This window comes from Haliaeetus albicilla, chromosome 4 (genome assembly GCF_947461875.1).
Source record: "Haliaeetus albicilla chromosome 4, bHalAlb1.1, whole genome shotgun sequence".
NCBI lineage: Eukaryota > Metazoa > Chordata > Aves > Accipitriformes > Accipitridae > Haliaeetus > Haliaeetus albicilla.
Genome location: NC_091486.1, coordinates 28,760,838 through 28,785,574, shown reverse-complemented (window position 1 = coordinate 28,785,574; position 24,737 = coordinate 28,760,838). Strand labels below are relative to the sequence as shown.

Sequence of the window (24,737 nt, the reverse complement as noted above, 5' to 3'; positions counted from 1 at the left end):
TGCTACCTAAAAACAGCAGTCAAGCCTTATTTTGAAACTACATTAAACCATCACTAGAATGACTAAAAAGCCATGCTCAAGTATTTACATAAAATCACAGTTCAGGTATTCTTCTGTTCTTACACTGCCATTCCTTTATAACTGCTATGCTTGTCTGCCCAAGTGCACTGGCTATAATTCTTTCCAAAAAGACCAAACATCAAGGAACACTACATAAAACCTTTCATTTCACAATATAAAGAGTTACTAACCCATGTGCCTGATGTGCTGTCCAATCAGCTTGCCTTTTGTAAGAGATGTCACTCTGATGCTATTGTCCCAGTGTCCTCCACTAAATAGCAGTTTTGCATCATGGGATACTGCAAACAACTTAGAGGTGATCTCCAGCCCTGGTGCAAAAGGACCACTCATGTTGCGTTGTGTTCTGTAGGCAAATGATGAGCAGGTAAGAGTAATCTTAGTCCAAAGCAATGTATTTTGCGCTTCCTATATCCTTCAAAATTAATAAGAAATTCCATCTGTAGAAGAGGCTATATCTAAAAAAAATAATAGGTGAAATTCTGGCCCCCTGATATCCATGACAAAACTCCCACTGCCATCAGCAAGTGGAAGGAAGATTTCACCTTAGAACTTTTCAGTCTTTTATGCAATTTGATTCTGTATGGACAACTTATGTCCCTACTAAGTATTGTAACGTTAAAGAAAAAAAGGAATCTTCTGAAAACCAAAGAAACAAAACCACCATGTACATCTGCACTATAGTGTAAGGAAGTATGAAGACTGCCCATCTCAGATTCCAAGTTAAGTTTTTATGATTGATAATTAGAAAAAATTAGACATAGCTCTAAGAATGAAGAACCTTGAAATGCCACTTAGGTAACTCTTTACTAGACATCAGAAGATGCATTCTTAGGTGAAAACTCGGCCAATGGAAACAGTACAACCCACTGATTGTTGAACAATTACTGTATTTTATTACTGTAGATACATTCATCTGCACCTCTCCTCATCATTTGCTTACTTGGGATTTGTCACTGTGGTATCTCTGATGAATGTAAAATAGTTGGAGATATTTTTATCATAAGGTAGCCAACCATGAGTTCCAATAATGCAGTTCAGACTTGCCGTTACCTAAAAAAGTTTGATAGGAAAAATAAATAAATTAAAAAAAAAAGAATCAGTGAAACCCAGAGATATATTTTCTGCTTGCCTTTGATGATAATGGAGGTTGCATAAAATCCAGCATAGGCTTCTTTAGAATTTACCACAAAGAAAAAAGCACACACGCCCCTCCCCCCACAAAGTAAAAAAAAAAAAAAAAAAATCAGCTCAGATGAGTTAATCCACATGTAGTACATATTACCAAGTTAGAACAGTGTATGTTCTAGATAGGTCAGAGAAGTTGAATGGGGGGAGTGTGGGGAGGAGACAAAAAACAAAAAAACCCACCCAACCAACCCCTCAAACCTTTAATTACAATTCAGTCATTTAGTTTAAGCTGCTGCTTCTCTTCGTTGAAATAGTAATCATTAATAGTTAACATATTAACACAGGAAGTTTTTTAAAAAGGTACTAGTTCTATTTCTGAGAAAGTAAGACAGGAATCTAAATATTCAAGGTTATTTTCGTCACATATTTAGAAAAAACACAATGAGAATTTTAGATGTGTCCAAATTCCAAATGACATATGCACGTACCACATCAAGCCAGGACAGTAAGTTTGACCTTAGGAACATTGGAAAAGAATATTCTGTCCTGCAAAATGTAAGTGTTATTGCACAGGGGCCAGTATGCAGACCATACATACAGATGTAAATACAAAACCACTTCCTCCTTTCATCATTTGGCCATCTGCCATAGTACTAGCACCTGTATTAGTGCAAAAGTTAATTTTAGAAACAGTGCAGGCCTTTGGAGTGTGTATATGCCACATATGGTATAGTTTAATATATGGGTTGGATAATAATGACAAACATGATGCCATTAATAACTCAATCCTGTCATTTTAAAGCTAGGCTGCATTGCATTAGGAAATTGACTGCTGCCATGGAAGTGGATCAAGTGGGCAACTTACAATACACCTCACTACAACTTATGCTCACATCTCATCAGCTCTTACATGCCATTCAACAAATTAGCCTTGCTTCCCTACAGAAGACAAATATTTAACTTATAGCTAACATTCATTGTAAGTTAAAGGAACACATTTGAACAAGAAGTTAAGAAGTGTTTCTCTAGAAGCTGTATGAAAAAAAAAAAAAATACACCTATTTGACTGTCTGCAGTCTAAGAACATTATTGACACATGCAACTCACCAAGATCTCTGGGCTTCCCTGAGAAATAAAGGAACGTGACTGATTCCTGGGGACAACAGCTTTCACGATGGGCACACCGTCACTGATTCCCTAAGAGAAAGGACATGATTTGGGTCTGATTATATCCAAGAGCTACAGGACAAATCTAGAAACTGTAAAGAGTAAGACCCAAAGCCTCTGGAATCAATGTCAAACCTGTACAGTACTCTAAGGCACTGGTACACACATACTCGGTTCACACAGGTATGCTCTGTTACAAAGACCATAAATGAAACCCTGACTCTGTCCTGAATCAGTGAGTTTAGCTACCAAGTTCAGTGAGTTCTCAGATACCACCAGTGATGTTCTTAGCTTTCTTGGTGTGGTAGATAACTTAATACTCAAACAAGACCCACACAAGTGGCCAGCAGATACAAATTTATGGGATTCAACCTCTACAAAGCTAACTAAAAAGACAGAGCTCATTTTATACACATTGCATTTTAAAATATTTTCTTTAAATAGGAAGCGAGTTTATTTTCATCTAGGTTGTGACCTTCTGTTACAAGTAAATGAGCAGTTTCAGATTAGACTTTAAACAATTTCAAGTAACATATCTACCTCTATGAAGAATGACTTCAGTTCAGTGAGGTGTTGGAAGAGATTCAGAGTAGAGGTATCACTTTTAGTTAGTCTTTGCACTACCTCTTCTGCTGACAGCCTTTGTGGATGGGGCTCCTAGGAGACAATATTGGAGGGAACATCAAATTGGATTAATTTATCAACTCAGAATTTTATTGGCAGTCAATGGGAAAACAGACTCTTAAGCACCTAATTTCCCTTCTTAAAGTAAACTTACTTTGAAAATGGTTTGCTAATTTTCCACCAGTGTGACCTTTACAAAGGGTAAAGTGGCAAAGACTTAACATTCCTAAAATTACAAACCATTATCTTTTCATTTTTTCTGAAGTCCTTTGTAATGCAGTTGGATTTAACCACAAAGGTCTGATTGAGATGGAACAAAAAACATTACCTTTAACAGTTGACAGGGAGTTTGTCCAAAATTGTTTATCATCCCTTCTAAAGCTTTCCTCTCTTTCTCATCTGTTAAAGCATCCAAATCCACAGCCCCTGGATCACAATGATGAAGGGTAGAAAAAATTGAAAAAGAACATAATCCAAACAACTCATTGAGAACTGATACAGTCAACAAATGTTGCAAAATTGAAATTAATTGCAGCATTATCACCCTCTACCCCAGAAAAACCTCCAAACAATGTCTCCATGTAAAATACGATCTGAAAACACCACTCTGCACGTGGAATTCTAAGTGTATCTGTAAGTGCAAGAATTGCAGGCTTTTGTCTTATCAAATGAATTTAATATACATCACACATGCAATAAGTTGTACATGAAAACCACCCAAAATTCACCTTTGGAATTAACAGACTAACATTTGTCTTCAATACTTGTTGTTTTCAAGCAACTTGCCTTGACTCCTAAACCACAAGAAACCTCTTTCCACAAATGCTTTTAAGCAAGCAAATGAGAAACAAAAACCCCCAAGCACTTTTAGAAACAAAATACAAGCAACTGGAAGAGAACCCCCTTTAAAAAAAACTTTATTAACATTTCGGGTTCACAACTTCTAATCAAAGCATCAAATATTCTGGTTATTTGACGATAAATTATAAGTTATGGTGCCATATTTCATCTATAATTCTGTTGCCTTACCATATGCCACTGTATGGCACGCTCACAAATCAAGTGTTTTCTGTCTAATACTGAAAATCTGCAAGTCCAATGACAATGACAAGAGAGCATACTGCTTTGTACCTTCATAAGTACAATAATAGAACACATTGAGCGCCTCCACTGCAGCTGGTCCCCTCTGCTTGTAGCCAAAAATCAAATCTATCCATTCATGAAGATGAGCAGAAACATACTCAGATTCCTAGAAGGAAAAAATGTTCTTGTAAGAATAAGAAAAGTACTGCTCCCTTCTTGAAGTATTTACTATTTTCTGTGAAAGAGATTTAAATCCTAAACTAAGAGTATCTACAAACTAGGTATATACCAATGTATAGGGCAGAAGCCTAAGAATATCCATGTGCGTCAAGGGCAGTAACTGTCAGGTAAGAGGGAAAATTAATACAGCGAAGCAGCACACCTAGACTATTGAAATGCAACTGTGCAAGGGAAGGTAAGCTGCTAGTTCCCTAGTACCATACAGAATAATCTATAAAAAGCAAGGAAAGCCTTATCACCTAAACTCACCTAATTCTGCATTTTATCTCTTAGGGCAGCAAACTCCCAAATGATTGGTATCTTCAGGCTCTTTTCTTTTTTCTTTTGAGCATTTTATCTACATGCACAGTGGTTTTAACTGAACGTTCTAAAGGTACTTGTATGTCGAATGCAACCACAACTCTAGTTTGAATGTAGTCCCAGTATTTTGCACTTAAGCCACAGTGACAATGTGTAGATGTACTTTCTTTACCATTACTTCACACATATAAACATCATCTTACCAGAGCCCTCCTGTGTTTATAAATGAAGTCTTCTGGGGAGTGGGCCCATTTGGGGAGAACAACATCATTTACCACCTCTTTGGATATTTGAAGCTGACCTAAGTTAAAACCTAGTGAAAAATTTGGAGAATTTCAAGAGTTACTACAAAATATTTCAAATATCTTCATGTCTTAATAAAGATTAAAACGTGTTCTTTTCTCAGTGCAAGGAAAGGATATTGAAAAATTCTTAATTTAAATCTCCAATAACCGTACCACTGACAGGAGGTTAAGTTCTGCTCTGGATGTTTAAAATGTTAAATGATACAGGATAACAATTGTCCAAAGCACCTAAATGACTTCGAAGCTGAATTCCCAACCTTAAAAGCAGCATTATCATTTGCACACCTATCTGTAAACATATCTGCATTTGTTTGGTTTGTTTTTTTTTTTACCAGGATAAAGAGTCCAAAACATTTCAATGAGGTTATTCATAACAACAAAGTTACCTATAGGTTTAAATTATTATAGAATCAGGGCTTTCAAGAAGTCTTAAATCCCACTAGCTTTCATTAGAACAACTCTAAACACGTAAATGACTTTTGAAAGCATGACTTGGCTGTTTCCAGTTTTTATAACTTAGAATTCCAGTAGATTGTAGCTAGCAGACTAAATTAGCAGTAAACACACAAATCCATTTTTAAATTGTCTAATAGGTAGAGAAACAATTCTCTATGCAGTATATGTGAATTAAAAAATGGCTAGGAGTCTCATATCAGAATGCAGGATGTTGTCTTTTCAATCAGCATTACATAGGAGTAAAACAGCTTTTTTTTTTTTTTTCCCCTTCTGATACATACTGAAACCTTATATGGCTCTAAAATCACCTGACTTAGCACTGCATTGGAAGGTAACAGTAACAAGCAGAAAATAGGCTGGTTGCCTAGAACAAATAGACCTCGCATGTTTGAAGATGTCCAAACTCTATCATCCAATGAACCCAGTTAAAAGAATACTAACTAATCTGTAGCAACTTTTGCTAACTATTTAATCAGTATTAACTATTGCTAACTTTTTCAAACTTTCAAATGAGCATCTCTGATATTTTGCATTAGGTAAACAACGCTATTTTAAGCCATCCTTAAGCCCCCAATCTGAATTTTAAACAATGTTTAGGCTGCTGCTTAACACAACCGGTGTCTTCATTAAACAGTTTGAAGCCAGCATGATGATTAAATTAACTTCTACAAGCACACAATAAGGCTTAAATAAGAAGTATTCCACAACATCCACAAATGGTTGTAACAATTCTTTTCTGAACAATAGAAGAACAGTTTTCTATGAGAATATTCTGAGCAGTCAGTTCACCATTTTGATTCTCCAGGAACTCTGGGAAGTAGAAGAACTCTGGAATAAGTTCCTTGACATCATTGGGGTTGTCCATGAGTGCCTGCCAGGTAGCAGGAATAGAGTGGAACTGCCTGTCAGCACAGTCGAATCTGTGGATCAGAAAACTCAGGTTAGACTTTGATCATTCCCTCAATAAAATGATAAGGAAGAAAAATAAAGTGCTGCTTATTTGCTTACTGCATACCTGCCACTTTGAAGTTGGATATGAAGTGTTGTGAAAGGTTCTACCCGAATGAGATAATGCATGACACCAGCAGCATTTGAGTAATGTGTCCCATAGTGAAATTTGTCAATTATCCCAAGGGGATCCTCGAAATTCTCATATCTAAAAAAAATAAATCTTTATAAATACAACTGAGCACTACAGCTGATTCACATGTGGATTATATTTATTGGAGGCAAGAATTCAAAAGAAACGATCACAGCAACCTGTAAGAGAAAAATACATTGAGTTCTATTGAATATGAGGATTCCATATCACTAAGCTGAATATTTATTATTGAAGGGACTTGTGACAGCTTCCTGCAAGATTTAAAAAAAAAAAAAAAAAAAAGAGCATGTGTGTGACTATGTCAGGATGCAGAAAAGAGATTTATTTAACACTCATGCCCATTTCCTTTTCTACTGGCAAACTCACTCTACAGTACTATACCACCATCTGGCTGATATATTCCTCAGTGTCACAAGGCCAGTAAGAGAAATTATAGTTAAGCACACTGCTAGAGAACCAATTTCATTATAGTCAGGGATAGAGCCTAATCCTTCAAAGAAAATTCTCCATGTTCCAATTTTTCAGAAGAAAGCTGGTTTTGGAAGATGCTTGATGAGTGTAATCTGGTATGACAGCACACTCCCCACATCAGCAAAAAAGGAAGGATCGCTACACCGATGCGTGGGTGTAAGTACTTGTCATTCCTACCTACAGAGGAGTTGCTAGAAGTCACTGAGTTATATTTTATTTCAAAGATAATAAATGATGCTTGAAAAAAAGAGCAAGAAGCATAGATTTAGGATCAATGCTACCTCTCAGCACAGGCAGCTCAACTGATCAGTATGATTTCACACTCCTTATCTGGAAGCAGACATGGGACACAGTATGTCTCTTCAAGCTGCTGGGCCATTAAATTAAGTGTTTCTACAGGCTTTCAGTTTTTTATCTCCACATCTGAGAAACAATTGAAAATTTACAACAGTAAGTTTTGTCCTTTCAGTGCCATATAAGCCAACTAATCTGAATGCAGCAGGAACAATAAATCAACAACCTTGATTTGATGTAAATGCGTCTGTGATGTTATAAAACTAGCTTTTAAAAATTTCACTGTCACAACTTCATTTTTAAAATGTGTTATTTAGCCTGGTGGCTCAGAAAAGACAGAGAAATATAACTGAGTGTTAAAATACATACTTTTCTTTCACAGCCTTAGCATTCTTTTCATTTACTACCCCTATGGGTTTGGACAGATCCCTAAAGACTGCAGGATTATTCAGGTCCAGTTCTTCTGAAGTATAATCTCGTAAAATCCAGGGGAACTAAAAAAAGAAAAAAAAAAAGTCAAATGGAGATAAAAAAATCCATCTTTCAAAATAGAAAAAATACATACCTTTGGCAAAAATTTTAAAATTAATTTTTTAAATTACCACAGGATATTGCGCAAGGTCATTGTAAGTTCGTCCTGCCATCGTGTTCAGCTGAATAAGGTAGTCAAAGTTGGATATTTCTCTGTTCACCCATTTCTGAAGGACAGAAAAAAAAGATACAGTGGAAGTCACTATATCAGAGATACCACTATTGCTAATTACATGTCTTGTCAGTATTTATCTGCCAGAGAATAGTAATGGCAAGTGGAAGAGTATAAGAATGGTATGAAAGTCCAAACTGAATATCTCCTAATGAAGTTTATTTTCCATTTGACTCAGTGACTGCGCTACCTATGTTTCATTGAAATCATGTCCCTGATTGATGCCAGTACCATTTTAAATACAGGGCAGCAGACAACTAGCAGCCTCAGAATAAAAAAGGAGAAGAAAAACAGAAACGAAAGAAACAAAAGGTGGCAGGTAAACAGGTACTGAGAAAAATGGGAACAGAACTTTGAAAGCCACTAGAGTTCTAAGGTCAAAATTTATTTATAAATTGTTCTCCCATTGGTTAACGGTACAGGTATTTGTAAACTAACATAGTCCTTGTGCCTTTGCTCCACTATTATATTTTAAAACAAAGACAGACAGAGCTGTGTTCAGAAGGGCTCAGTATCTGTCTGTAGTGTGACAGAGACATTTTATTACAGACAATATTTTCTCTACGTAAATATACAACATGATAGCTTTTATCATTACGGAAACAAAGAAAAAACAATGTACTTCTGGTATTTTAAAAGTCATTTGTAAAGCTTCCTCCCTCAGAGAAAACAATAATTGTGGCATAAAAAGATGGAAGATAAAAACATGTTTACTACATTTAAAATTTATCCATGTTTACGGTAATACAGGCATTTTGACATTTTCCTTTTATACCAATATTACTAATTCCCTTAAGACCATATTTCCTGCTTAATCTTCACATGGGCTTTGTTGAAAGCCCCATCATGAAAAGATAGCAGGGAAAGTTATTTGCACATGTAGTAAAAGAAGTTCTAAAATGTGCATTCAAGATCATGGACTAAAAACAGAAGCAAGTCTGCTACATGTTTTCCATTCTTGTTGGAACACTTGTCATAATCACATCAACAGAGCCTGGCTCTATCCATTTACCTCACTGACTGTAAACACAAAACACAGCAATTCTAAAAATATGCATGTGAAAGTTCAGGGGCCAGACTGAGGGTACAGAATTTGGCAGTTTTCATCTAAACACTGGGGGGAAAAAAAAGTAAAAGCAGTAGTCCAGGACCTTCCAGGACTCCTTCAAGAAGCAGAGGAATGCTCTAGGCCATTTATGCTGAAGTCTCATACCTGCATCAAACCTGAAGCTTTAAAAAGTTCCTGTGGAGATCTGGTCCCAGAAATATTTGGAGAACGCAGTGACAATATTCGACTATATACTTTGTTTCGTACCTGTTGAAAACAGCATTAATAAAAAAAAATTATTCTGGAGATTGAAGCTGACAAGTAAACAACTTCTCTGCTAATTAAGATGTCAAATAAAAGGAACACATTTACACTTTTAAACACTTCTATCTCTTGCTGCATAAAGTGTTTAGACATGGATGGACATGACATCCTTCAGTTACAGGATATAAAGGCAAGATATATTATGAATTGATTTGTGTGTGTGTAGATGCTACAGAAAATCGTTATTGCCACAGAAGTCCTCTAGGAAATACTGCTGCTGTTCACATAAAATTACACCAATATTTTCCCTAAAAACTACTGCAAAGATTTATTTACTTGGAAAAAAAAAAAACCAAACACGCAACATTTTATAGGAGCTATTCATAAACTGACATACTAGTATGTAACTCACCCTAAATTCTGATATTTATGCTAGTCCCACATACAACGGATCACTGACATTATCCGGGGTGGGGGGAGTGGAGGGGGAGTGGGGATAGAATTCACTAATCCTAAACCATGAAATATAGAAATAGCAATGATTTCCATCCAATGTTGTGGTAAAATGGAAAGTCTACTTTACTTTGTAATTAATTTGCTCAGAATATTTAAAAAGATGTGTGGGCTTCAAGATATTTAGATTACTACTGATGTAATTTTAGTTGAATAATTGTCCTGTATCATAACAGAGAGAGACAGGAAAAAGAAGAATCTTGTTTTATCCATCTTTTCACAATTAATCAGTTTCTAGATACCAGACTGAGGTTTTCACAGACTGCAGTCTACTTTCCCATAATGGTTATATCTAGCAAACCTTTTACTACTAGTGTTACAGTATTACGAAAGACGCCAGGCTCAGGTTAGACGCAATCAGTGAACTAAACACTTGTGCTAATTTCATGAATCAAGGAAATTTGGGAAATCCATACCTCCTTATTGAAGTTGAGGAAATAGTTGGTTTGATCTGTAAGGAAGATCTCCAAAGCTGACCTCCTCAGGTTGTACCGACGCAAATGTATCTCTCGAATTTGAGAAAGGTGCCATTTGAAATCAAAACCTACCCCTAGGGAGAGCGCTTTGATTATTGACTTGGAATATATAAAAAACTTCATATAGATGTAATGCAGTATCATTTCCAATCACCCCAGAGTTATTCCTAGGAAAGGCAAACTTTTTATGTGGCTTGATTAAACATTTTGCTAGGAAAATATAATTAACTTCAGCTATTGTTCTGCTGAAAGAAAGAGGCAGCAGGAAACATCTGATGGAGTGTAGAATTTGGTTTTGCTTTTTGATCAAGAACATATTATAAACGTATTCTGCTGACAAAAAATATGAACCAAACCCCTTTGCTTTCTTAAAAGCTTCTATTTGAGCCTGTTTATGTTTAGAATTCCCAAAGGCCAACTTCTTGATATACTGTTTTTCAAAATTTTACCATTATTCGTCAAACATTTCAGTTCACTGTTTTCATACTCAACTGTGCATATTTTATTGAAGTTCACTAAATTAATATAGATGATTAATGTTTACATACTACTACTTTTTAATCATTACTTACTAATACTTTTTAATCAATGTACGAGTGAAATGTTATTTGTCAGGGAGGTGCCATTTCAGCAGCAAATTAGAGGTAATGACTTTTTTTTAGTCAGCAAACTTAATTAATTTTTTAGCAAGTTCATTTTTTTAAGAAATACTAAGAACAGTGAATCAATTTAACAGCTCAGCAAGTACAGTTCCTGATTCTTGATTCTGAAGGGATCAGCGAGCCACTGACCACAAAGTACAATATTAATTTTAAGTAAAGATCTGCAACTTGTCTCTTCACAATTAGTTTGACAGTCATTCTCAAAAAAAAAAAAAAAAAAAAAAAATCAAACTCAGTTTACTGAAAACAGAATGCTGAACTGCACCGAAAAGAAAGAGATACTGATCATGCTCACCTTCCTCTTTTTCAATGCTGCCATCAAAGAAATAGATGTGCTGGGTAGTGATCTCCAGCCTGCCAGGTATCACATCAATTACTGTAATAAGTTCACAATCTTCAGACAATATTAGCTTTTCTTTCTGGCTTTGCTCATCCTTCTCATCCCTACAAAAATACCACTAAGTGTTATGGGGTTGGGTAGATTATACAGTTGCTTAGGTTCTTGATAAGAGTATAGTTCAGAAAAAGGAATCAAATCTGAATGGCATTAAAAGCACAACATAAATGATTATATGAAGCTACTTCCATCAGCAGTCTTGGATGTTTCAGACTAGACTCCCAAACATCATTTCATAGCATCACTCTTCAGGCTTAATATTTCAGTCTCTGGCACAATGGACTTGACCTCACTTGAAGTATAAAAACATGATGCTGCACTCCCCTTTCTTCCTTAATTGCTAGGTGCTTAAATTCTCTGGCCCAGAGCAGAGCTGAGTCCTGGTTCATGTCACTAAATTTATCTTCAGAAGTATTTGAAGTAATGGTTGCTCAGAAGTTGATAGATATGACACATCATAATCAAGCATTTAATAACCTTCAAGGTACAAGAAAATGCATCAGTATCACTCAAAGAAGTGCCACATCTCTAGTGCACTTCAACAGCACGGACACGCATAGGTGCACGCAGAACATCTCATGTCCAGTTAATAGAGTGAAGCATTTGCTATCTCCCCCTGTCCTGCCACTCCCACTTTTTTTTTTTTTTTTTTAAAGTCATACAAGAGACATGGAAAAAGCACAGCAGGCCTTCTCTCTGGAATGCTCTCAAACCCAGGGGACTCTCTAGCAGATTAATGCCAACCAAGCAAACATCCGTGCTATGCAGCTGATGGTATAGGGAATTGCCCTGGCACCTATGGACAAGAGCCAGTTCCAGTCTGGCCTATGCCCTTACAGGGCAGACTGCCTCTTGAGAATTATAGCCAATGTATGTAGTAGAAAAGCCTCAACAATTCTGTAGCTTCAGCTTCAGACCAACTGTGAGCAGTGAAACACTAATGAATCCTCACAAACATCTGCTCTGCCTTCTTTTCCCTAGGGGTCTTTACGTCTCTTTGTTGACAATGATAAATGCAACAGCAACTTTTCTGCTGTTCAGAACTACTACAAAGCCCCGGATTGGATTGTTAAGGCCAGACAAAGAAAGAAGGAAGCTTTGTATTCTAATCAACTCCTGAAGTTGTTTTATCACTCCTTATTCCTAGCACAGAAACAAATTTCAACTGTTCTATTCTGTTGTACTTACAAGTTGGAACTGGCTGCTGTGTCTTCTTCTGGTAGTTCTAGAACATCATCTTCCAAGTCACTCACTTTCACCTGCTTCACCACCTCCAGAAGCAGAGACTCACTAGAGGGCTGCGTCTGGTGCACACCTATCATAAATAGAGATTTCAGCTCAGAAAATTTTTTGCTACAACACTTTTGGGAAGCTAAACTACTGAGTGCATCTCCTACTGTTGAATGTTGGTTTTAACTGAGTAATACGCAACCAGACTTCTTAAATACTTTTGGAGGCAAGCACAAGACTAATAATACTCCCTGAACTACACTGAAATACATGTCAAATCATAACAGTATAAAGGGAAGACATAAACACTTTAGAAAATTTTATACTGAATTCTGATGTGGACGCTTCCAATAAAATATTTTGCAGTGTTCTGCCGAGACACTGTTAAAGTGATTCCAGATTTCATGGAAATACACTGCATTTGGTTTTTTGCTTACTTGGGTTTATAGGAGTGTTATTTTTTTGGTTTGAGTCTTGATATCCAGTACACCTAATTTAAAAAACAGTTTATACCACCAACTCAGCTGTTTGGCACACTTCTGAAAGACAGTGCTTCATATCTACATATTTTAACCATAAGCTCTAACAAGTTTTAAACAAATACTCTCTGCTTACTCTGATCTCATTGTTTCCTTTTCTTGAAAAAATAATCTTACGGAAGAAAGCTATGTGACTGCCTATTTTAAAACAAAGGAGTTCTTTAATTTTTTTTTTTTTTTTTTTTTTTTTTTCAAAAAAATACACATTTCAATGAAGAAAGGCAAATGTATTCTACTCAGTAGGAAGATGCTGTTTCAGGTCAAAGCACCACTCATGTTATACATTTTACTATAGCGGAAATGAAAAATCAAGATTTAAGTATCTATCATACACTGATTCTTCAATACAAAGAGTACAGTGTGTATCTTTCTTCACTAAAGACTGAAGAATCCCAAGTGAAATACAAATACAAATTCACCTAAATTATCTCTCAGGTCACTAGCATCCTGATGAGAGTTGAAGTTGTAATTCTGCACTAGTTTTAGTCTCATACGTGAAAAATTTTCCACATTTGAAAGTTTCCAGTGAATAGGATGCTGTTTCCTAGGAAAACAAGAATATTCATAAAAACAGTCAAAAGAAGGTAAAGACCTACGTGAATGAACTGGTTACAAAAGAGCACATATTTAGAAAAATACTGGTCATCCACCTGAACATTTTAAAGCATAAAAGCAATAAACTGGATTTTCATTCTAAATTTCATATTGCAGCTCTAATCATCCTAAACCACTTTGTAAACATTATTTATTTTCTACTGAAATACATCAAATTGTTTACACTTTCAGTTAATGACAATTAAAAGACCAAAAAAAAAAAAAACCTTCATCCAGAACTTCCCCAAAAGCTGAGAGGCAAAATGTATTCTTTTAAATTGAAATCAGCTTCATGCATAAAAACTCAATGTCTTTACTGACAAGTCTATTCTATTCTCTCTTTTCCAACAGAACCAATCCATAGGATCTTGCAAAAAGCTTTTGCAATCACTTCATTGATAACTAATTTTTATTTGTCACTTGGCAAGAAAATCTAATATCCAGGTAACCAGCTCAGCATTATACTTCAAACTCTGCATTTTGATAATTAAATGCAGAAAACATTACAAAAGATGCACTCAATATTAACTTCACATCTCAAGAACAGTTACCAGAGTCAATTTGACAAGGTTCTAACCATGTGAAACAGTCAGTCATGTGAGCAAATTCCTTTTAAGTATCATATACGGTTTGATTTAAAAACTTCACTCTTACATTTCAGACCAAGGACCACGTTCAGAGAGCAAGTAAAGCTGGGCTGCTTTCCACTGTCTCAGGGTAGCTGTGTGTTGACTATTAAGTTGCTTTAGCATACTGTTGTACCGCAGATTTTCTTGCCGAGCCTTTCTGCTGAATGGTTCCACAAAATGCTCCTGAAAGAACATTAAAAAAAAAATCTAGCACTAATATAACTCTGACCTTTGAAAACACAGTTTTGTAGCTTGCAAGAATTCTCATAAATTAAGAAGGAACAAAAAAAGTTTAGCAGTAAAAACTTCTGAAAATTTAAGGTAATGCTTATAAGAGAATTTTTTAAAAGCTCAGTACTGGAAGAAATGGCGCCAAACTTCACCTTAAAGATGTGAAGAAAGCATTATCAGTGCTGAATCCATATGAAAGCAATTTTTCATCATCAGAAAAGTAGTCAGCAATGGAAATCCCATTATAATAGGTAGGATTTTTCTTTAGATTCTGGTATTCTATAATGTGACTTATTGTATTCTTCCTTTAGCTACTTGAATAAAAAAGACTTACTACAAGGATCCTTATTCAGAAGACAAAGGGAAAACAAGAGAAATGTAACTTAGCTATATTTGCTGCGATTACCAGTTAATTCTAACGCTTAAACTGAGTCTGGACCTTAAACAGAAAGGTCAGTTCAGAAACAATTTCTCCACACATTAAATAGGAACTGTTCACTGTTTCAAATATTTTCACTATATTGAAGTAGGGTTAAAAAAACCTATCAAACAAAAATCAAACCACACTGACTCATTTCATAATGGAGAAGAGGTTTTAATAATTCAAAACATAAATCAGAGTAAAAGAAAAAGCAGCTTATAGCTGAGCATAACCCTAGGTTGCTGTATTATGAGGAAGGCCTGCTGTCCTGAAATAACTGTTTACAGATAAACTCTTAAATAGAAAGAATAGAATTAAAAAGCATATCCTACAAGTGTATATAGTCACACCACCCATAAAACATTAAAACAATCAACCTGCCTGCAAGCACTTGAATTGGATCATCCTGGATTTCAGTTTCTCCATCTTTTAGAAGGCAACTCTTGAGATAGCTCTTCTAAGAGAAACTTGCACTCACTCAAAACCTTACCTGAAATTTAAGCTTACTTTCTCCTCTCTCCCGGTCTCGCCTATGCATGTTCACCATAAATGCTTCATAACAATCTTTCCAATAAAGTGCCATCTGCTCATGATCATGTCTGAATGAATTCTCTTCATATTGCTTCATATTTGGAATAATCTGGTTCCACCAAAACAAAAAGCACAATGTCATTTCTGAATGAGTTCCTCTGCTTTCACGGCTAAAAAGAGAAGGAAAATTATACAAGAAGAATCTACTACTTACATATTTGTCAATATAAATTTGCCACTCATCAGAGCTGCAGTATTCTTGAAAGTCCTCAAAGAAAGATGGGCTGCCATTGGTGGGAGGCAATGAAGGGAGATGCAGGTTCATGAAGAGAAGTTCATAAATCTTGGATACCAATGTCCGAACAAGGGGAATCAAAAATGAGTAAGTTTCTGTCTTCTCTTCAATTGATTTACTCAAGATGCCTTCCAGCTTCCCCAAGAGGTAGCATGCTTCAGGCTGGCTCTCAATTACTTTGGTCTGAAGGAGTGTGTTTAGTTTGGCTGCTGCCATAGCACAGACCTACACAAACAACAAAAAATTAATGCAATCCTCAAAATAGTAATTTTGAGCACCTATCTTTTTAGCACAGGAGTATGTACATATTCTGGCTGCATCCAAGGTAGCCTGAAGGCACACAGCATCAAACATGGGCACTAATCACTTATCCTGTGATGACCAAACCTGAGTCAGCTACAACCCCAAAGTCAAACAGCTGCATTAAGACAATCACATACCTATACTAAGGATCCTGGCTTTACTGAAGGGCTCATATTCCAGGCACAGCTCTGCTAACTTTGTTCCAGATGTTGATTTGCAGAACAGTCCAGGTTCATGTGCACTTAATGTATGTAAACCTGAAACTGCTAATAAGTGTATTTTATGGTAGAAACGAAAAATCATTATCAGAATCACTATCTTACTGCCACTAGTGCCTACATAGTCCCATCTTCAAACAGCTTGCCCTCTACCTCTTTCTCATGCTCAGAAGGTGCACATTGGTAGGACTCTAAAGTAAATTTGCAAATTGTAAGAACCAATAAAACATCTTCCCTATAGAAGGATGAAGGACTGCCATCAGTCTGCTCACTGGTTTGAGCAGCTCCCCTGTAAACCACAACAGTTACATCGAACATACACTTAAAACACAGTACCACTTGCAGGAATTTGGAACAAACCTGTAAGTTATCTTGTGCAATGAATCCAAGGAGCAACTGGACTTGCACCTGTGAAAGCCTGATTGCTTCTAGGCCAGCAGAGTACCAGACTGACAGGCTATCCATCAGAGTCACTAGCTCTTCCAAGAGCTATTGTAAAAACAGAAGATTTGCATGAAATAAAATTAACAACAGTTACTGCAGCTGGAGACACAATAATTTCAAAGAGCTGAAGAGGTGGCTGAGTTCACACTTCTAACTTACCCAAACCCAGAAAATTATCCCAGAACACTGCAGTTAAACCAGTAATTTGAAACAATTCCTGACAAAAAAAAAATAAAAAAAAAAAAAAAATCTATCTAGCCCAGTATGTTGACTCACATATCTCCCCTGAATAAAGGCCAAACCAGCATATAGTATATATGCTTATGTTTTTCCTGAAATTTAACTCCCATAAATGCCACTTCCTTAGAAAAGTTAGAGACTCCACGAGCAAGATTACTATGATTGAAAAGACACTATTATTAATAGCACAGATACCAAACCAACTCGCAATTTCTGGGTTCAGTATATATACAATTTTATTTCATTCTTTTCCTTTGTATTTTAAATTATTTAAGTGTAACACTAGTATAATTTACCAGCAACAGCAATATGCACAGTGCCCTGAGAAGGAAAACAAGGCTTCTTTCATGAATATCTGATTTAGTGAAATGCTTGAAACTTCCTAACAACTATTAATGTCTTTTAAAAAATAAATTAAAAAAATAAATAATTAGGAGGTACTCCTTTCTGTCAGTATTCTGATACTAGCAGTGATACAAACCTTGTGAAAGGTAGGTATTCAGAAGGCAAATGGCACATTTCACTATCCAGACATGTTTGCTTAAAACTAATATACCTTGACACATTCCCTAATAAATTACTCAAATATAAAATCATTTTTTTGTTAAGCTCCAGAATCACATGAATGCTTCTGTGGCAGACTGAAAGCTGTCCTGCCTAGAATATTACGGTGCTTTAAATTCTCCCCAGGCACAGTGGAAAATAATTTATGAAAGTATGGTTATGTTGAATTCAGAGTTGGCAATAAGCACAACTCTCACTGTTCCAAAGTTCAGATCTCATTTCTAATTAGATTTCACAAAAGCTAGATCACAACAGACGGCAAAGCTTTTACCAAGAGGAGACTTTAAAAACAAACAGTTAAAAGCTTTAAGATTAAGCTATGTTTACTTACAAGCAGGCATTTTGGAGAACAGCTTAGGAATTACCATGTTGATGACTCTTAACATTACACTTCCCCCCCGCCCCCCCCCCCCCCCCCCCAAAAAAGTAGCCTTAAAAAACCTGATTTTTTAAAGGATTTATCATGATATAATGATGGTTTCCATAAAATACCTCTGCCTTTTAGCCTTGAAAAATGGAAAAGCAATGACAACTCAGACAGTGAAGGAAGCAAGACCACTGCCAGAAATTACACAAACATTGAGGCCAATTATGTATGTCTACAACATATATGTCAACAAGGCAGGAGAAACAGCCAGGTGACAGAAAGCTTCTTTACCTTACTACTTACTGTGTCTGCTAGTCATTTTCTTCCTTAGACCTCATGTTTCTGACTCTAATACATAAAATCGAGCTATTTGCATATATATACACAAAGTCATGTTGAAACGCCAATATGGGTCAAAGCCCAGAAGTGACATTTCTCAGCTTGCAACTGAGAGCAGCGTTTTGGCTGGTCTTTTATTCAGGACACACACAATGAGTCATACATGCTGATAAATGGTGCAAAATCTGCTTAGGCTACAACTGACATTGTTTCATTAGCTCCTACATCTTCTAAATATTTCTCCAGTCTGAAAAGACCTGGATTTTTAATAAAGAGTACCACTTAGAGGCCTATTTAATTTGCTGAATTAACTATATTATTCCCTGTAGTAAGTATTCACACTTTTTTAATTATTAAGGGGCAATGTAATCCATTTCACTATGAACCCTTACTCTATAGTTTAAAAATATATACCTAGAAGGGATGACAGTATCCAAGCCGACACCGTTTTCATTACTACTTCAGCCTATATACATTACTTCCATTATGCAGTTACTGTACCTTTTCTGTCCATAAATTTGAATTAACTAGTCCTTCTGCCTGCAGGAAATCTTGTACAATTAGCAAGAGCTTGAAGGCATTTTCAGCATGTGTAGGGAGAGCTTTTGAATCTCTGTTATCAGTAACTGACCATTCTAACATCTTCTCCAGTAAGCTGCATGGAAAACAAAATCCCAAAGTAATTATTACATGTTCTAAGTGTAAGTGGCTTTAAAAAAATCCAATTAGGTATTTAATTGAATCTCTTAGTCTGCAGTGACATAACTGCCATCTTCTCGATAAGCTGATGAGGTAAAAGATTTTGAGAAGCTCATGAAGTCAGCGATACAGTTTCAAAATCTTATGGTCACATGACACTACTAAATAGTTAGTGGAATATACTTCTAACAGTATGCAAAGAAAAAGCAAAGAAAAGTACACCTTGCTGGAAAACACCCACCCCTCCCCAGCTTCATTAATGCCCCTTGCTTTCTCTGTTTTTCTCAAAAGCGATGAAAGAACCCATCCTTGAACTGTACACTCACTTGAGTTTTATTTCATCAGAAGGTCGCAGCAACTCATTAGATATCCCCAGTTTGGTCAGTGCAGAAAACACCTGTCCTCTCTCAATCCAAGCATCATCATCAGATTTTTCAATGCCTTTCCACATTATACACAGTAAGATGTCTGTAAGTAACTGTATGAGCTCATTATCACCCCCCTACAAAAGAAGACAAATATTTACAGCCCTTCTAGTTCAGAAAACCTTTGAAACATTTCTCATTCATCACAGTCCCTATGCTTGCATGTTTCAGCATTTCTGAAAACTCTGAAGTCTAAAATCCAATTGCTAAATACATGAAAATGCAAATATAAGAGACTGTGGCTTGCTTTTATGGTGTAATACATACTAACTTGACTTCTACATCATTATTTCAGTCTGACCTTTAGCTACCCTTGATTTTTTCCACAGCAAGTCTGCTCCATGCCGCCTCTGGAAGATAAAGGATGTTGAAATATAGAAGGGAGGGTGGTGAGTTTGTAGAGGTTTTTCTTTGTTTATTTGTGGGAGATTTTTTGTTTGGTTTTTTTTTGTTTGGTTTTTTTGTTTGGGTTGGGGGGGTGGTGTGTGGTTTTGTTTTTTTTTTTAACATCAAAGCTATTCCAACTAGACAACCAAAAAAGAAGACACATTAGGAAAGGAAGTACCCCTACCCACTATAAAAGAGCTATATTGTTTGCATTTCTGTTAGAAAATGGGAGGGGGGCGGAGGGAAGGACAATAATTATCCATCAGGGAGATGATTAAAACAAAAAAAAAGGAATTGCAGACATTTGGAGAAATTAACCACATAAAGAGTGAATTACTTACTCCTTGGTTTTCCAATAAAGAAAGATCAGCGGTGAAGCCCACATCATTTATAACGCCCAGCTCTTTGTCAGGCTGTCCAGAGAATGGTTTTGTGTTCTCTATAGGTGACGGTGTGCTGGGCTGGCTATCTGTCATCTGATTCACAATGTCAGCCAATTCATAAGAGTCAACACTGGAGAGATCTAAACTCAAATGTGAAGGATTACTGTGCCACAATTCTTCTCGGTCCTCTGACCTAAAAGACATCTCTGCTGTGGATGCATCTTCCAGCGGCATAACAGAGAAATGGGCAGGGACATCCAGGGATTTGTTGTCTTCTAAACTCCACTGATCAAACAGACCATTAACAGATGCAAAGCTGACAGTTTTGTCTCCCTCTGTCTTATCAGTTTGATATTTCTGAAGCTCTTCAGCAGGACGCTTTTTTTCCTCTTCCCTTGAGGAATCAGCTCTGTTCTCTTTAAAGCCAATCCGGACCTCTGAGTTTTCTTTCAGGAATAGTCTAATCAAAGTGTCCTGCCAGCCCAGCTGCTGAGAAATCTGTTGTGCTGCATCCAAGTGGGATTGCAAAAGGTGCAAAACCTAAGGATAGGGGAAGATATCCCATACCTACACATTAATTTTAGCTTGTAACGGCATTCATTCTAGCTTTTCAATTAGATGTTTTACAGTGTTACAACTTTTTTGCTTTTTTTTTTTTTTTAGAACCTTGTAAAAGAGCCACAATTGGTTAATAATAAGCAAACAAGCCACAAAACCATTGTTCTCATTAGAAATATATATTTGAGGGGGGAAAAAAAAGAAAAAAGAAAAAAATTCTCAGGAGTAAGGAAGAAAAGAAGCTATCAAAGCATATTGGTAAGTCCTCATATTTCAGCCACTCTTCTGCAACAATTCCTGCAAAAGCCAGTTATCACAACAAACAATCCTATTCAGCTACTAGACTACAAAAAAAGAAAATCTAGAACAGAAAATATGTAGAAACTATTAAATAGATAAAATTAAGAAAGCTGCATATTAATAGCTTACCAATAGTGTACATTATCATTTCACTTTTTTCACTTTGAGAAACTGTAACAGACAATACAGTGCCTCACAGCTACATTCAGTACTAATTCCAGTGATATAAGCCAGAAAGAGCTCAGTATAGGAAGTCACTGCTTCTTCCCTATCTCTTCCCTGCATCCACAACCACTCTTTTGAACCATAATATGTTCTATCAAATTAACATATTAAGAATACAAACAAAACTTTGATCATAGTCTTAAGCATCGTTTGAGAAAACTCAGTAATTCAAGGAGTCTACTATCTCTAACCTGTAGAAAATACAAGCTATTTAAGAATCATGATAGAGGCTTTACTTTTTATTTTGTTTTTTTAAAAGGACTTGAATACATTAAGTGACAGATAGGCTTCATTTTTAACATAAATCATTGCTAAAGAAGGCAGTAGCAACAAATACCACCGCTGTCTCTCAAATAAATAATTAAGATATCACGCTGTACAGCTTACGGGCTTAAAGGACAACACTCCAGTTTTAAAGAAGACAACTTACCTTTCTACAGATAACCACTCTCACGTTTATATCTGATCTATGAGCCAGATGCACTACAGCTATGAGATCTTTATAATTCACAGCAGGATCTGTAGGGGAGAAAGAAAAAACAACACAAACAATATCATTCAAGAGAATGTAATAGCTAAATATTAAAAATTGCCTTGGAGGTCACCTCCGCATCCAGGGGTAGTAAAGGGAACGAACTTCAGGGAACTAAGAAAATGTTAGCTGAGACTAATGGGAACTTTGAACAGAACAGCTCTGGTTTTCCTGAACAAAAAACCAAATATGTTTGCCTCTGAGCAGCAGGAGTTTGCTAATGGTAGACACAACAACTTGCCATTTACCTGCATACAGAACTTGGTTAAGAAGGTTTTTAATAAGAGAAACAGCAACTGGTGATTCATTCAGAAGGAGCCCCAGTCCAGAGTATCCCACTTCTCTGAGTCTCATACGGTGCTTACTACGTTCATAAACTTTAGTACATTTCAGCATCTCTTCTACAATCTGCAAGAAAAAGTACACACAAATGCAAAATAAACACAAGGGAGCACCCAGACCTCTTAAACTTAATTGTGTATGATATAACATGCCAGTCCACTGGTTTTAAAGTTGACTTCGTAAGCCAACTCAAACAACATAGACTTTTTTTTTTTTAAGATCCCAATACTTCACTTCAAGAGAACACTAATTCGATTATGACTATGGTAGTAAACAATTACATCTAGCTAACAGAAAAGACAAGAAAAAATTAAAACTTGGATCATTAGTATCTTTGCAATTGGATACACTTCTGCAGTCAGATCATTGAAAAAATACAATTTTATGTTCAACTGATTAATTTAAGAACATCTAATTCAATTCATTACCTTGAATACAAGTTCTCTAAGCCTGTCAGAGTATCTTTGATGCAATAACAGAGCATAAAGAATATCAGCATTCCCTGGTTCAAAAAGCAATAAAAAAAGCTGGTCTGGGGTTGGGCTGGAATGAAGTAGACTGAAGAGAACATCCAGGATTCCACAGAGCTACAAAATTAAGACAACTAAATTAATCCACAGTTCATTCAGACTTCATGCTCTGTTTGGGGAAAATTTTCTTGGCTTTTAAATTTTACCCTTGCTTGTTACAAAACAGACATTTTGTCTGCTCAATATTACTGCATTTAAAATTAGATTTTTAATATATTCTTTCTATATACAGAACAGCTTATCAAACTGTAATTAGAGCTACAAAGCAAGTTGAAGTTCTGTTGATGTCTACAAAATAGAAACCACATCATTACAACTTCTGATCAGTTGGAAGTCCAATTCATTTGGTTTTGTAAACTAAAAGAACTTTTCTAATGGCAGTATTGCACATCATGTGCTTTCTGCCCTCTTCAGGGGAAAAAAAATAACCAGTAAAAATATGGCCGCCTGCACAACACTTCGCCAAGTTCTTCTATAACCTGCCTAAGCTACATCTAAACAGAACCATGCATCAAGTAACACTTTGCTTGTAGTCTTTTTTTCTTTTTTGTTCCCCCCTCTTTTAATCACACAAGACACAAGCTTTCTAAACACCAAGAAGCAAAACCAAAACATGTATGGTTTAAAGTATTAATTTATGCCATATTGGATACCTGCTCCTCTTCACTGGTGGCAGCTATGTATCCTACGATGCTCTGTATTTCTTCATGTGTTCCTCCTTTGCTCAGGAAATATTTGATTAGTCCATAGAGGGATGTCCGTATTGTTCTCAGGTCATCAGGAGCCAAATCACTGTCTTTACAGCCACTCCTATACACCAACAGACAGGAAAACCAACCTGGAGGAAGTTCTTTGTGACTCATTAATATCAATTTGATTGTGCTAGTTTTGCAATTTTTCATCTACTGACATCGTGGCACAAGCTATCAATTTTTACTGAAATAAGGCAGCTGAATAGTAATCAGCAATAGTAGATCAGACTTCCCAAGTCTATAAAAGCCCTGAAATGTAGACTTGTACTGATCTGGATAGAGGTCAGGATTTCAGGTTCCCCCCTCCCGCCCTTTAAAATAAAGAGCAAGGTCTCTAGCCAATGTTCCTTAATGACATAACTATATTCATAAGCAGATATAAATCACCAAGACTGAAAGCTAAAATTTAAATTCCTAAAAAAGTCCTACTTCAAATTCTACAAGGATATAAAAGAACTTAAAATGATAAACACCCTCTCCCTTCATAATGGTAATGATCTATGACTTAATTTGCACTGTTGATAACAAGTCCTTCAATTTTGTAATTTTAATGACTTTTCCAAGCATTTCTAGTATCATTGACATAAATTTTATATAATCCTATCATAAAAATTAAAGTCAAGGAAAAGCATCAAGTCAAATGGAAAAAAAAAATAATCAATGCTATTTTGAAAATTAAATCAACCTCCAAAAGACAACCTGCAGTTTTATTTATTAATTTTCTCACTAGGATGATGGGGAAAAAAACACAACGCAACAGCCATGTACAATAGATGAGGAGTTAGAAGAGGTAAAACTCATACCCATAATAAATCCTGAGTGTGTCTAGAAGAAACTGCACACCATATTTCTTTCTGAAGAGTCTTCTGCTGTCTTTGATGATTGTAGAAAGATATTGTATATGCCCTACAATATAAAGTTTTCTATTAGAACCTAGATAAAGGTTTATGTCACGTGAAGAGTACTGTGTCTTTGCACAGTTGCCTAAGTCCACCAGCTCACCAATTCTGAAGGGGAAGTCCCCACTGTTCCAGATACTGAAGTCAAAAAGTAAGTGTTGATACATCTGTTGCAAAAGCTGCATGTTCTTTTCTACTGAGACTTGTTCTATCAACAACTGTACAGCCATCAGTACATTCACATCCATTAAGTTGCTTGGCACCTTTCAAAATAACAAGTGTTAGCACTCAAAATATTGAATATCCTACTAAACTTTTTTTTTTTAAATCAAATTCTGAGATTCTTTTATCTTCTACACCAATGTCTGCTTCCATTGAAGCAATACAAGAAACAGTCTAGTTTGAATGATCATACAACACAGTATCTAATAACAAAAAAGCAGAAC

The 24,737-nt window shown here is 36.0% G+C and overlaps 1 protein-coding gene across 8 annotated transcripts in view; it reads right to left on the bottom strand.

The window, feature by feature from the left end:
• The window catches only part of NBEAL1 (neurobeachin like 1), a 91,022-nt gene that overhangs the window by 13,196 nt on the left and 53,089 nt on the right, over positions 1-24,737 (bottom strand). For all 8 annotated transcript variants that reach the window (XR_011324360.1, XM_069781627.1, XM_069781628.1 and 5 more), the window contains 29 exons: positions 24,395-24,554; positions 24,196-24,298; positions 23,294-23,450; positions 22,539-22,697; positions 22,017-22,176; positions 21,667-21,755; positions 20,112-20,693; positions 19,285-19,460; positions 18,761-18,914; positions 16,666-16,794; positions 15,704-16,009; positions 15,449-15,598; positions 14,332-14,489; positions 13,503-13,627; positions 12,503-12,629; positions 11,213-11,361; positions 10,196-10,329; positions 9,168-9,269; positions 7,854-7,949; positions 7,621-7,745; positions 6,400-6,540; positions 6,174-6,304; positions 4,827-4,936; positions 4,132-4,249; positions 3,329-3,426; positions 2,917-3,033; positions 2,317-2,406; positions 1,022-1,131; positions 252-424 (listed from right to left, as the gene is read on the bottom strand). Coding sequence is in view for 7 of the 8 variants with exons in the window: in XM_069781627.1 (XP_069637728.1) it covers positions 252-424; positions 1,022-1,131; positions 2,317-2,406; positions 2,917-3,033; positions 3,329-3,426; positions 4,132-4,249; positions 4,827-4,936; positions 6,174-6,304; positions 6,400-6,540; positions 7,621-7,745; positions 7,854-7,949; positions 9,168-9,269; positions 10,196-10,329; positions 11,213-11,361; positions 12,503-12,629; positions 13,503-13,627; positions 14,332-14,489; positions 15,449-15,598; positions 15,704-16,009; positions 16,666-16,794; positions 18,761-18,914; positions 19,285-19,460; positions 20,112-20,693; positions 21,667-21,755; positions 22,017-22,176; positions 22,539-22,697; positions 23,294-23,450; positions 24,196-24,298; positions 24,395-24,554 (4,429 nt within the window). In the remaining variant the exon portion in view is untranslated. The remainder of the gene's footprint in view (positions 1-251; positions 425-1,021; positions 1,132-2,316; positions 2,407-2,916; positions 3,034-3,328; positions 3,427-4,131; positions 4,250-4,826; positions 4,937-6,173; positions 6,305-6,399; positions 6,541-7,620; positions 7,746-7,853; positions 7,950-9,167; positions 9,270-10,195; positions 10,330-11,212; positions 11,362-12,502; positions 12,630-13,502; positions 13,628-14,331; positions 14,490-15,448; positions 15,599-15,703; positions 16,010-16,665; positions 16,795-18,760; positions 18,915-19,284; positions 19,461-20,111; positions 20,694-21,666; positions 21,756-22,016; positions 22,177-22,538; positions 22,698-23,293; positions 23,451-24,195; positions 24,299-24,394; positions 24,555-24,737) is intronic.